The sequence below is a fragment of the Microcaecilia unicolor genome, chromosome 2 (genome assembly GCF_901765095.1).
Source record: "Microcaecilia unicolor chromosome 2, aMicUni1.1, whole genome shotgun sequence".
In the NCBI taxonomy this organism is placed as follows: Eukaryota; Metazoa; Chordata; class Amphibia; order Gymnophiona; family Siphonopidae; genus Microcaecilia; species Microcaecilia unicolor.
Genome location: NC_044032.1, coordinates 96,080,875 through 96,095,014, shown reverse-complemented (window position 1 = coordinate 96,095,014; position 14,140 = coordinate 96,080,875). Strand labels below are relative to the sequence as shown.

Sequence of the window (14,140 nt, the reverse complement as noted above, 5' to 3'; positions counted from 1 at the left end):
GGCCCTTACAGTTGTGAGGGAGAGCAGGGGGCCTTGGAACTGGGAGGGAGGGAAGGAAGGGGGCCTTGGGAGCTGGGGGGGAGGGCCTGGGGCCTTGGAACTGGGAGGGAGGGAAGGGGGCCTTGGGAGCTGGGGGGCCTGGGGCCTTGGAACTGGGAGGGCGGGGGGCCTTGCAGCTGGGAAGGGGGGAGGACTGGAGCCTTGGAGCTGGGAGGGAGGGCAGGGGGGCCCTTAAAGTTGTGAGGGAGAGCAGGGGGCCTTGGAACTGGGAGGGAGGGAGGGAAGGAAGGGGGCCTTGGGAGCTGGGGGGGAGGGCCTGGGGCCTTGGAACTGGGAGGGAGGGAGGGAAGGGGGCCTTGGGAGCTGGGGGGGCCTGGGGCCTTGGAACTGGGAGGGAGGGCGGGCAGGGGGCCTTGCAGCTGGGAAGGGGGGAGGACTGAAGCCTTGGAGCTGGGAGGGAGGGCAGGGGGCCCTTACAGTTGTGAGGGAGAGCAGGGGGCCTTGGAACTGGGAGGGAAGGGGGCCTTGGGAGCTGGGGGAGCCTTGGGAGCTGGGGAGGGCCTGGGCCCTTGGAACTGGGAGGGAGGGCGGGGAGCCTTGCAGCTGGGAAGGGGGGAGGACTGGAGCCTTGGAGCTGGGAGGGAGGGCAGGGGGGCTCTTACAGTTGTGAGGGAGAGCAGGGGGCCTTGGAACTGGGAGGGAGGGAGGGAAGGGCGCCTTGGGAGCTGGGGGGGAGAGCCTGGGGCCTTGGAACTGGGAGGGAGGGAGGGAAGGGGGCCTTGGGAGCTGGGGGGGCGGGCCTGGGGCCTTGGAACTGGGAGGGAGGGAGGGTGGGCGGGGGGCCTTGCAGCTGGGAAGGGGGGAGGACTGGAGCCTTGGAGCTGGGAGGGAGGGCAGGGGGGGCCCTTACAGTTGTGAGGGAGAGCAGGGGGGCCCTTACAGTTGTGAGGGAGAGCAGGGGGCCTTGGAACTGGGAGGGAGGGAAGGGGGCCTTGGGAGCTGGGGGGGAAGGGCCTGGGGCCTTGGAACTGGGAGGGAGGGCAGGGGGCCTTGCAGCTGGGAAGGGGGGAGGACTGGAGCCTTGGAGCTGGGAGGGAGGGCAGGGGGGCCCTTACAGTTGTGATGGAATGGGGCCCCTTACAGTTGTGAGGGAGAGCAGGGGGCCTTGGAACTGGGAGGGAGGGAGGGAGGGAAGGGGGCCTTGGGAGCTGGGGGGGAGGGCCTGGGGCCTTGGAACTGGGAGGGAGGGAGGGCAGGGGGCCTTGCAGCTGGGAAGGGGGGAGGACTGGAGCCTTGGAGCTGGGAGGGAGGGACAGAGGGGGCCTTGGAGCTGGCAGGGAAGGAGGATGGCAGGGGGCCTTGCAGCTGCAACGGGAGGGGGGCCTTGGGAAAAAAAAACATTCCAATACGCGCCCGTTTTAACGGGCTTAACGGCTAGTATATATATATATATCTATGAAATAAATATATATCTATATATCTCTATATATATATATATCTATTTCGTAGATATAGATACAGAGAGATAGATATAGAGATTATATGTAGATATCTATATCAACACACCTTTTGTTAGGGCTCCTTATTCTTTAGAATCATTTAATCAGTAATTCATGTGAAGTAGTAGATAAAAACAAAATTTTCATTATGAAGTTTGTTTTGTTTTTTGTTTACTTGGCCTTCCTGGTTTTTTTCTCCCGGTCAGGCTGAACTCCTCAGTTTGCTTACACAATATTTGCCTCTATGTTTATTTGAGTCCTGTTGTAGGTGGAGAGATGAAACAAGCATGAAGACGTTTTTACTGTGTCCCTAGATCTTGCCTATCCCATCGCTTATGCTTCTGTCCACATCTGTGCCGTTTGTGTTGTCTGTTTCACTGATGTTATGTTGACCCACTGTATTTTTGTTAAAAGTAAGAAAAAGACTGGATGGAAGAATAATCTGTAGATCCAATTTATATGCTAAGGGTCCCACACTCAAAGCTAGTAGCACCTGCTGAGTAGCACTAATTGCAATTATTCACCCGTTTTTAGCAATATTATCAAGATAATGCCACTGAAAATCATTACAGACTTCCCTGGCATTATCCAGATAGCACTGGGGCAGTCTGAGGGCTGAGCTTCTGGATTCTGCTCTGACATTCATGTCTGTTTCTGAGCTGTTTTACTGCCTTGGTCTGAATTTCTATATTAATAAGATGTAAGGTTATTTTTATTTTGCTTTATGGGGGGTTATCAATATATTAACTTTCTATTTTTGTAATGTTTGTTCAATTTACTATACCGCATATGCCACACACGATGGATCTAGGCGGTGTACAACTACAGTAAAACAAGCATATGAAAAAGGAAATAACTCCATCAATAAGTTATAACAGGTGGGTATGCATCCAAGAGACAGGCAAACATCCAACCAGAGGACAGAGACACAGCCTACTACTTAGGGTAACAGATCCCCATAGGAAAAACCACTACTTAAAAAAATAAATTAATAAATCAGGCTTCTGACAAAAGAGTTTTCAGTAAAGTGGAGGAGTGGCCTAATGGTTAGGGTGGTGGACTTTGCTCCTGGGGAACTGAGGAACTGAGTTTGATTCCCACTTCAGGCACAGGCAGCTCCTTGTGACTCTGGGCAAGTCACTTAACCCTCCATTGCCCCATGTAAGCCGCATTGAGCCTGCCATGAGTGGGAAAGCGCGGGGTACAAATGTAACAAAAAAAAAAAAAATAAAGCCTTAAATTTAGAAAAGGCAATTTCTCCACGAATGGGAGGTGGAAGGTCGTTCCATAGTTTCAGGGCCAGATATGAGAAAGCTGATTGACATGTGGATTCATGGAAACATTGTTTGGGTCCAGGAAGAATGAGCCAATTGGCATCTAGGGATTGAAATTGCATGCGGGGGTTAGTTAGGGCTGAGAGGTAGGAAGGAGTCTCTGTGTGATAGGCTGTATAAGCATGAGAAAGTATCTTAAATGGAATCTGGTATTGTATGGGAACCAATGCAAGCAGATAAAGAGGGGTGATATCATCAAATTTCTTGGCCCTACATAGAAAACGTGCAGTACAGTTTTGTAAAGTCTGTAATATTTTAATCTGAGAGAGGGGGAGACCAGTGTAAATAGAATTGCAACAGTCTAGTGTAATGATAAAAGCTTGAATAGCTGTGTGGAGGGCATCAAAGGACAGGATAGCACAAAGAGGTCTAGTCATATTTTGTAATTATATTGGTCATATATGATCTAACATCTGGGTACATTTTTTTCTGTAGAAAGGTGTGACCCAAACTGAAAATTGCAAAGAATATGTACAATGACCAACACTGACTCAGCTTATAGAAGATTTACTGGAGCCTTCTAGTAAAACTACAAATATATAGAATAAGTGTTTATTCTAATAATAAAAAATTATCCTTAAGATGTCTTTTCTTCTGATAGACTCATTATTTTCCTTAAAAGGAAAGTAAAAGAACCCAGAAACACAGCAAGCGTGTCTTGAAAAGGTGTTTTCTTTTAAAAAATAATATCCAGATTTCTAGAACATTTTACCCATAGTGGCATAACTTTGTTATGCATATCACTATCCACTAGCAAAGTGACATCTGGTTGAAGGGGAAAAGCAGAAGTTGAACTGCTTTTTATGTTTAAATTTTATTTTAATCAAAAATCGGCTGTTTTAATGCTATCCTTTTTCAAGCTTTCTCGTTTATTTTTAGGAGCTCCTTCTTTTCTTATCATAGAAAATAATGAAACCACCAGTGGAAAAAGATCAAAAGTATCTGGTTCCGTTAATTAAGTTCAACTAAGCATTATCATTGGTTTGCTGCTGCCCCTAATTGGATATTCATTTGTATTTCTTTTTAGCACTTCTGGCAAGCTTTACTACTACTACTACTATTTAGCATTTTTATAGTGCTACAAGGCGTACGCAGCGCTGCACAAACATAGAAGAAAGACAGTCCCTGCTCAAAGAGCTTACAATCTAATAGACAAAAAATAAAGTAATCAAATCAATTAATGTGTACAGGAAGGAGGAGAGGAGGGTAGGTGGAGGCGAGTGGTTACGAGTCAAAAGCAATGTTAAAGAGGTGGGCTTTCAGTCTAGATTTAAGCTTTCTGATCACGTGAATGTGAATTAATTTATACATAATTAGCACTTCCAGAGAGTAGCAACTGCTATGTATAGTACCACTGAAAATGTTGTGACTTCCCTGGCACTATCTAGATAGTACCAGGGCAGAGCAAGGGTGGAGGATTTTCCACCTAACTTTGTGGTTAATCAGCTTATTCAGCTGTTATCCAGGTATCTGTGTGGAGAAAGGACAGCAAAAAGGTTTCTTAACTTAAACCATATAGCTATCTGGATAGTGGCTAAATATTGCTGCTATAGGTATATCTAGCATTGTTCACTCACCACTGAATATGCATCTAGAAGTGCTATATATAGATGGACAAGTTAAATGCCATGGCCAACATTTCAAACACTGATCTTGGTGTTTGAATAGTGACCCAGATGTTCTTGAAAGAATTTTCTTGCTTGAACATCTGGTTTTTTTTTTAGCCTCTCGATACAGCAATCTAAAGAACCATCCAATGTAGTATGGGCTGAGAGCATAGTTTAGTTGTTGGAAAGCACACCTTCGAATCTTTGAAACCCAAGCCTTATCACTTACTCCATGCATACCCGTCAACAGTTTTTTAAAATGAACTTCCTGCTTCTTATGCAGCATGGGTGGTGAATGTCCTTGGCTGGAAGGGCTTGAGCATCCCCGTCAGCCAGACACGTGCTGCTGCAATGTTGGAGGGACTGGCCTGAAGTGGGTGGAGGGGGTGGGCAGGCCAAGGCACCCTGTGTCCCTGCTGCTGAGAAAGTCCCGAGTCATGTCTGGCACCCGGGGGGGGGGGGGGGGGGGGGGGGGGAAGGACAGGGAGTGTGCATAAACCAAAAGAAGAACTTCCTCCCCTACTTTTCCAACACTGCTGCCCCACACCAACCTCCTCCTTGCTGTTAGCTTGAGGTACATTCTTACCTTAAAATAGCTCATAGGATTTCATAACTTATTACTGCTCCCAGTTCTTCTGTATCAACACTTTTGGCTTCACCAAAGAAAATAAAATGCAGACAAGGTTGCAAGGAGACTCATTGCTTCGGGGAGCAGGGGTCAGCAGGGCAGTGCTTCCATTTCCATTGAACTGAAGGAGAATACCGTTGGCATTTCCTTCCAGGATGCACCTACACCAGAGCCAGCCCTGCCAGTGCATACAAGTGATGGCCCAGCTGTATCCTGGGGTAATTAGCCCTATAGAAAGTCACCACACAACAGAGCAGTACCAAATCTTTTCTAAATGCTCTCAGACCTCTTGTTTTGTTTTTTTGAAGGAAGATGTAGCTGAAAATTAAAGAAAAAAGTTAATAAGGATATGACTGATTTGTATGTATGTTTTCTTAATTGTTTTCAGATTTTTCCTTTGTTATTAATCTGGCTTCTTACATACTTTTTGACTTTCTATCTGAAACCATTTATTCCCTCAGTTTTTGCCCTGTTTGCCCTTCTCATGCATTTTACATCACTGGGATATTCTAGATCATCAATCATGCTGAACATTGGTAGCTGATTCTTTTCTTTTCTGTATGACTACTGATAAGACTTCCAGTATTCTCCAAATAAAGTACTCTGAAATATTGGATGCATCTTTGTGCACATACTGACTGACTCTGTCCCATTAGGATGAAAAAACAAACAAACAGTGGCTGCATACAGCAAGGGCATGCAGGGTAAAACAGGGGCTAGCGAGTTCATGATATTAATAGAAACTGTTCAATTCTATGGGAAATAATCCATAGTCTCATGAAGTGAACCATTTTCAGAGAACCACCTAACTTGTCTGCTTTTCTAAAACTTTTTACTTCCTTCTGTCTTCAGTGTAGTGCACCATAAAATGTTTATATAATCAATGTTTTTATAATCAATTCTTCATGTCCATCACTGTCCATTTTAATGCTTATGTGTTTCTGTTTGGAATGCATGTTGAAATGGTTTGGATGAAATGCAAAGCAATGATTTTTTTAGGTCTATAAACTTTTATTTTGCTGCTGCTAAGAAAAAAAAATTGTACTGATACTGGAAAATTTATTATATGGTGGGCACAGATTTAATCATGCGTTTGCCTACTCTCAGGGCTGAAGAGAGACACAACTGGAGCATGAAAATAAACAGATTGCTGTATAAAAAGTCTCAGAGAAACCAGATCTCCAGGTAAACAAGAAACCTCTCTCCTCAGTATGATGGCAGAAGATTCACTGTTCAAAAATAAATGTATGCAGGGAGAGGAGAGCGATTTTAGGATTCAAAGATGGCTGCTTAAAACTGAAAACTTTTTCCATAGTCTGCTTTAGCTAAAATTTTATTCACAAAGATTGGTGGATGCATGAAAGAGCCTCCTAGTGATGGTGGTAGGGTGGGGGTGGGGAAGAGTAACGAGATTCACAAGTGTGAGTTATAAGCAGAAAGAATCCTTGGTTGTAGAAGACTGAAGCCAGCAATCAACTAAGAGCCTATAATAACACAACAGGAATTAAATTTGACAGACTGGATCGGCATTAGTCTTTGTTCTTGTTATCCATGTGTCTTATCTTTTCATACTTTTTGATTTTCTCAAGTTTATGTAAGAAGGGCTCTCTAATAGTAGTCTCTCAGCATACTTTAAAATCACCACTACAACCCAAAGTAAAATAATGATAATATGTATATATAGAGGGGCATAATAGAAAGGGATGTCCTTGTTTTGATTTGGACGTCCTCGCAGGGCGTCCCAATCCAGGGGCGGGTATATCGAAACAAGATGGACGTCCAACTTTTGATAATATGGTCCAAATCCTGAAATTTGGTCATCCCTAGACTTGGTCGTTTCTGATTTTCGGCGATAATGGAAACCAAGGACGTCCATCTCAGAAACGACCAAATGCAAGACATTTGGTTGTGGGAGGAGCCAACATTCGTAGTGCACTGGTCCCCCTGACATGCCAGGACACCAGCCGGGCACCCTAAGGGGTACTGCACTGGACTTCATAAATTGCTCCCAGGTACATAACTCCCTTACCTTGTGTGCTGAGCCCCCAAACCCACTACCCCCAACTGTACACCACTACCATAGCCCTTATGGGTGAAGGGTGTGTACAGTGGGCTTGTGGTGGGTTTTGGAGGGCTTGCTGTTTCTTCCACAAACATAACAGGTGGGGGGGGGCAGGGCCGCCGAGAGACTGGGCCAGGCCCGGGACAAGGCCATACCCGGGCCCCCCCCCCCCTGAGGTCGCCGCCACTCCCCCTCCACCGGGCCGAGCCCCTGCATTGAAATCACAGCGCCTCTCACCTCCATGTGAAAGCGCTGCAGGCAGCAGCAGATCGCCTCCCTCCTTCGGGCCTCCTTCCCTCCCTGTGTCCCGCTCTCTTCTGACATAACTTCCGTGAGAGCGGGACACAGAGAGGGAAGGAAGCCCGAAGGGAGGCGATCTGCTGCTGCCTGCAGTGCTTTCACATAGAGGTGAGAGGTGCTGTGATTTCAATGCAGGGGGCCCGGCCCAGTGGCAGACAGTCAACGACGGACAGGGCCAGTCTTAGCAACTGTAAGGAGCTGTGCAGACCAGTTCGCTGGGGCCCACCCACCCCATCCAGCCCCGCTCCAGTATACCCAAAATGACAAAAAACAAATTAGCATACAGATTCTGCATGCAGCACAATACCAGAAAAACAGAACATTGCTATACATTGCAAAATAAGACAGCAGATGTAAATTCTCAAATTGGACATATTCCAAACATTAAAGTGAAATAAAATGATTTTTTTCTACCTTTGTTGTCTTGTGACTGTTTTTCAGATCATGTTGGTCCCAGTCTCTGATTCTGCTGCTCTCTTTCTGCTCCCTTAACTCCACTTTCAGAGTTTCCTTTCCATTTATTTCTTTACTTTCCTCCTTTCTTCTTCATTTCTTGCCCTACATCCATAGGTAAAAGCTGGGTCCTCCGCGGACTTGACTGGAAGAGGTATAGAGTGGATCCAGCTTTTGCCTATTTTCTCCAGTCATGTGCAGTTTTTCTCCTCTTTTCCCTTTCCCTCATCTCCATCAGGATGCATCTCCTTCCTCTCTCTCCTCCATCCATGTCCAGCATTTATTCTGTCTCTCCTCCCCGCCATCCATGTTCGTCTCATGTCCTCTTCCCTCCCCTCCATCTATATCCAGCATTTCAACTCTCCCCTCTCCTCCATCTGTAGCCAGAATTTCTCCTCTCCCCTCCATCCATGTGCATCTCCTTCCTGTCTTCCCTCTCTCCCATCCATGTCCAGCAATTCTCCTCTGCCCTCCCCTCCCATCTATGTCCAGTGATTCTCCTTTGCCCCATCTTCCCCTCTCATTCACATCCAGTGATTTTCCTCTGTCCCCTGCCCTCTCCTCCATCCATGTGCATCTCCTTCCTGTCTTCCCTCTCTCCCATCCATGTCCAGCAATTCTCCTCTGCCCTCCCCTCCCATCTATGTCCAGTGATTCTCCTTTGCCCCATCCTCCCCTCTCATTCACATCCAGTGATTTTCCTCTGTCCCCTGCCCTCTCCTCCATCCATGTGCATCTCCTTCCTGTCTTCCCTCTCTCCCATCCATGTCCAGCAATTCTCCTCTGCCCTCCCCTCCCATCTATGTCCAGTGATTCTCCTTTGCCCCATCCTCCCCTCTCATTCACATCCAGTGATTTTCCTCTGTCCCCTGCCCTCTCCTCTCTCTCCCCTCCATCCATGTGCATCTCCTTCCTGTCTTCCCTCACTTCCATCCATGTCCAGCATTTCTCCTACCCTCCCCATCATCCATAGCAACTATCCTCTCTCCCCTGCCCTCCCTACCCATCCCCTTTGCTCCCTGTCCTCCCTTCCCCTTCATGTCCAATGACTCGCCCCAGGCCCCAACTTACCCCCCCCTTTTCACCCCCCCCCCCTCCGAGTTTCAGTTCCCAGCCCCAGCTGTGCCATCAGTTTTCCACCACAGCCCTCCTCTCCTTACAGCCGCCCTGCATTTAAAAAGTTGCAGCGGCGGCGAAAACGCAGGCTCGTCTCTCCTTTAAGCCCTTCCCCTTCTCTCTCAGCGTGCACTGTGCCGCCTTCGCGGAAGCCGGAAATTACATCAGTGCACGCTAAGAGAGAAGGGGAAGGGCTTAAAGGAGAGACGAGCCGTCGAGCCTGCGTTTTCGCCGCCGCTGCAACTTTTTAAATGCAGGGCGGCTGGAACTTGGAAAGAAGCTGAGACGCCAACGATGTGGCAGGGAGCGACAGGAAGTGCCGCGGGGCCCCTGGAGGCGCGAGGCCCTGTGCGACCGCTCCTGACGACGGAGGGCGGGTGGGACTTCAGGCGCCGGGCCCCCCTGGAGGCCCGGGCCCGGGGAATTTTGTCCCCCCTGTCCCCCCCTCTCGGCGGCCCTGGGGGGGGGGGTGCCTGGGTCTGCCTGCCTGCCTGCCTGCCTGAAGTGCACTGCACACACTAAAACTGCTCCAGGGACCTGCACTGCTGTGATGGAGCTGAGACTGGCACAAAATATTTTTAAAGATGTTTTTTGAGGGTGGGAGGGGGTTAGTGACCACTGGGGGAGTAACGGGAGGTCATCCCGATTCCTTCCGGTGGTCATCTGGTCAGTTCGGGCACCTTTTTGTGGCTTGGTCATAACAAAAACACGACCAGGTAAAGTCATCCAAGTGTTCGTCAGGGACGTCCTTGTTTTTTCCATTATGGGTCTAGGACAACCAAGTGTTAGGCACGCCCACGTCCCGCCTTCGCTACGCCTCCAACACGCCCATGTGAACTTTGGCCGTCCCGGCGGCGGAAAGCAGTTGGGGACTTCCAAAATCGGCTTTCAATTATACCGATTTGGACGACCCTGTGAGAAGGACGTCCATCTTCCGATTTGTGTCGAAAGATGGTCGTTCTCTTTCGAAAATAAGCCCGATAGTGTGTGTATTTACCATGTGAATCTACAGAATATACTTAACTTTGAAAAAAATGTATGCCTATATGTATAAACTTGCTTATTCTTAAACTACTTTCTGTCATTGTACTTCAGGGACATTTCTAGCCATAGATCTCCAGAACTCAAAACCCTCAACTAGCAGCCAGTTGTCATCCATTCATACTCTCAGCTATTTTTCTTGTTGCAACTCAGTACAAAGCTTCTCACATTCATTCAGCTGTTTCATTGCCTCAGTATGGCTTGCTGCCTTAAATATGTCTGTGCCTTATGGCTGCTTTTTTCCTCATTAGTCACACCATTAGTCCCTTATATACAGATATTGCCATGGTTTTGTTTTGTTTTTGCTTTGGGGGGGGGGGGGTAGTGTTTTTTTCATTAGTGCCTAGCACTGTGGTATGTCATAATAGGCCACTGTATTGCTCCATTGGAACTCGAATACCTTGCAACTACTTGGTACTTGGAATGTACTTTTAGTGCCTCTGCATTTGAAACTTGAGAGTACTTTGATGCTTTGACAGTGCATTTCATGAGTACTTCCGGGATCCAAGATGATCTCACAATGTAGTGCTAAATGGGTTTTTAATATCTTGTGTTTGGCGCTTAGTGAATTCGTACTTTTTTCAGGACAAGATTGATGTGCCTTGGTTTTGATAAGTGTGTGTTTGATCCATTTTGCTTTGTGCTATAAGGCATTCTCTAATTTCAGTGCTTGTTGATTCAGGAGTACTTAGTCATGAGAGCTTTTGACTCAGCAGTACCTAAACAATGTTTCAGTAGTCTGTCTAAATTGGGTGTTTGTACATGACTGCCTAAGTCGGTGATCCCAAACTTTTCTCTATGGCAGAACCTTAAAATATTTTTCATACACAGAGAAACCTAATTCCCATCCTCTCCTGGAACCACATGTAAGCCCCCACCCATCCCCCAGGCCTACCATATTGTTGGTGGTCTAGAGGGCGCAGGAGCGCTCCTGCCCACACCGTTTTCACTGACAAAATGGCTGCTGGGACCTCCTGCGGCAGTCTTGCAAGACTGCTGATGGAGGTCCCAGCAGCCATTTTGAGATTGGAACCAGCATGAGCCGGAGTGATCCACAGTGCTCCTACCCAAGTTTACTCCAATCTAAAAATGGCTACTAGAACCTCCAGCAGCAGTCTCACGAGACTGCAACGGGAGGTCTTGGCAACCATTTTGTCAGCGGAACTGGCATGGGCAGGTGTAAAAGGAGATCGCTCCTGCCCCAACTGAACTGAAGACAGTTTGTGGAACCCAGTTTGGGAATCACTGTCCTAAGTAGTGGAGGGTTGCTTTCACAAGGCTTAGCTATGTCTTAAGCATATTAGCATCTGTGTGTTTTCAACACATCAGTGGTACATTTCCATCTCAAGGATGTTTCACTGATTCAGGATTGCCTTGGTACGCTTACAATTCACTGTGCTCTTGACTTTTTAGAGTTTTTTTTTCTGTTCTGGAGATTTGAAACTGAACCTGTCACCTACGCATGTCAACTTCCATGGGCTTACCTTCTACTTGGTGCATATTGACCTGCACTCATTAAACTTTGCATTAAATTTGGCAGGTCAATGGACATAAAGAATAGGTAGGAATTTACCAGTAACTACTAGCTATGAGTGGCAATGAAACACAATCTGTGCAGTATTATTTAAGTGGCATGTAGTAACTGAGCTATTTTAGGTGATGAGACAAGCAGCAATGGGTTCTAGCGATGATCAGGGAAATTATAGATCGGTGTGCTGGGCAAAATGGTAGAGACTATTACAAAGAACCAAATTACAGAGCATATCATAAGCATGGATTAATGAGACAAAGCCAGCATGGATTTATAGTCAAGGGAAATCTTGCCTCATCAATCGAATACATTTCTTTGAAGGAGTGAATAAACGTGGATAAAGGTGAATCAGTTGATGTTGTGTAAATGGATTTTTAAAAGGCATTTGACTAGATAAAGGTGAACTGGTCGATTTTATTGTATAACTGGATTTTCAAAAGGCATTTGACAAAGTCATGGAATAGGGGGTAATGTCCTTTATGGATTAAAAACTGGTTAAAAGAAAACATAGAGTAGGGTTAAATGGTCAGTATTCTCAATGGAGAAGGGTTGATTGTGGGGTTCCCCAGGGGTTGAATGGGACCCCTGCTTTTTAACATATTTATAAATTATCTAGAGATGGGAATACCTAGTGAGGTAATTAAATTTTGCTGATGACACAAAGTTATTCAAAGTTGTTAAATCGCAAGATGATTGTGAAAAATTGCAAGAGGACCTTACGAGACTAGGCATCCAAATGTGAGCAAGTGCAAAAGTGTGATGCATTTGAGAAAGAGAACCCAAACTATAGCTACATGATGCATGTTCCACATTGAGTCGCTGCCCAGGAAAAGGATTTAGGTGTAATTATTGATTTGATGTTGAAACTCTCTGCTCAGTGTGCAGCTGCAGCTAAGAAAGCAAACAGTATTAGGAATTATTGGGAAAGGAATGAAAAACAAAAGTAAGAATGTTATGCCTTTGTATCACTCTATGGTGCAACCGTACCTCGAATACTGCGTGCAATTCTGGTCACTGCATCTCAGAAAACATACAGCGGAATTAGAAAAGGTACAGAGAAGGGCAACGAAGATGATAAATGGGATGGGATGACTTCCCTATGAGGAAAGGCTAAAGCCGCTAGGGCTCTTCAGTTTGGAGAACATAAGAATAGCCATACTGGGTCAGACCAGTGGTCCACCTAGCCCAGTATCCTGTTTCCAACAGTGGCCAAACCAGGTCACAAGTACCTGGCAGAAACCCAGATTGTAGCAACATTCCATGCCACCAATCCCAGGGCAAGCAGTGGCTTCCCCATGTTTGTCTCAATAACAGACCTTAGACTTTTCCTTCAGGAACTTGTCCAATCCTTTTTTTTAAAACCCAGATACGCTAAACGCTGTTACCACATCCTCCAGCAACAAGTTCCAGAGATTAAACAATTTGTTGAGTGAAAAATATTTCCTCCTATTTGTTTTAAAAGTATTTTCATGTAACATGAAGTGTCCCCTAGTCTTTGTACTTTTTAAAAGAGTAAAAAGTCGATTCACTTATACTCGTTCTACACCACTCAGGATTTTGTAGACCTCAATCATATCTCCCCTCAGCAATCTCTTTTCTAAGCTGAAGAGCCCTAACCTCTTTAGCCTTTCCTCATAGGAGAGTAGTTTCATCCCCTTTATCATTTTAGTTGCCCTTCTTTGAACCTTTTCTAATTCCGCTTTATTTTTTTTTTGAGATACAGTGACCAGAACTGAACGCAAGGTGAGGTCACACCGTGGAGCAATACAGAGACTTTATAGTATTCATGGTCTTAATTATCATCCCTTTCCGCACAATCCTAGCATCCTGTTTGCTTTTTTGGCTGCGGCTGCCGCCGCCACCACACACAGGGCAGAAGATTTCAGCGTATTGTCTACAACAGCACCTAGATCTTTCTTGGCTGCCGAACCCCCAAGATGGATTCTAGCATAAGGTAACTATGATTGAGCTTATTCTTCCCAATGTGCATCACTTTGCATTTGTCTACATTAAATTTCATCTGCCATTTGGATACCCAGACTTCCAATTTCCTGCAGTTTTTCACAGTCTATATGTGTTTTAAATAGTATTGTCATATGCAAATTTGATCACCTCACTTATTCCGATTTCTAGATCATTTATAAATGTTAAATGGCACCAATCCCAGTACAGATCCCTGTGGCACGCCACTCGTCACCCTCCTCCATTGAGAGAAATGGCCATTTAACCCTACCCTATGTTTTTTGTCCAATAACCAATTCCTAATCCACAGCAGAGCATTGCCTCCTATTCCATGATTCTTCAATTTTCTCAGGAGTCTCTCAGGAGGAACTTTGTCAAAAGCTTTCTGAAAATCTAAATACACTACATCAACCGGCTCACCTTTTTCTACAGGTTTATTTATGCCTTCAAAGAAATGAAGCAAAGTGTGCTGCGGCGGCTAAGAGCGCGCAGAATGAGTATTATTAGGAAAGGGATGGAAAACAAATACAAGATGTTATAATGCCGTTATATCGCTCCATGGTGCGACCACATCTCGAATATTGTGTCCAATTCTGGTCGCCGCATC

General features: G+C 46.0%; 1 protein-coding gene across 2 annotated transcripts in view; it reads left to right on the top strand.

The window, feature by feature from the left end:
* The window catches only part of IL6ST (interleukin 6 signal transducer), a 154,569-nt gene that overhangs the window by 24,492 nt on the left and 115,937 nt on the right, over positions 1–14,140 (top strand). Inside the window, exon 4 of one of the 2 annotated variants that reach the window (XM_030193144.1) lies at positions 6,176–6,253. The exons of the other annotated variant lie outside the window; for it this stretch is intronic. Within the exon in view, the coding sequence (XP_030049004.1) occupies positions 6,176–6,253 (78 nt within the window). The remainder of the gene's footprint in view (positions 1–6,175; positions 6,254–14,140) is intronic. 2 annotated transcript variants of the gene reach the window in all.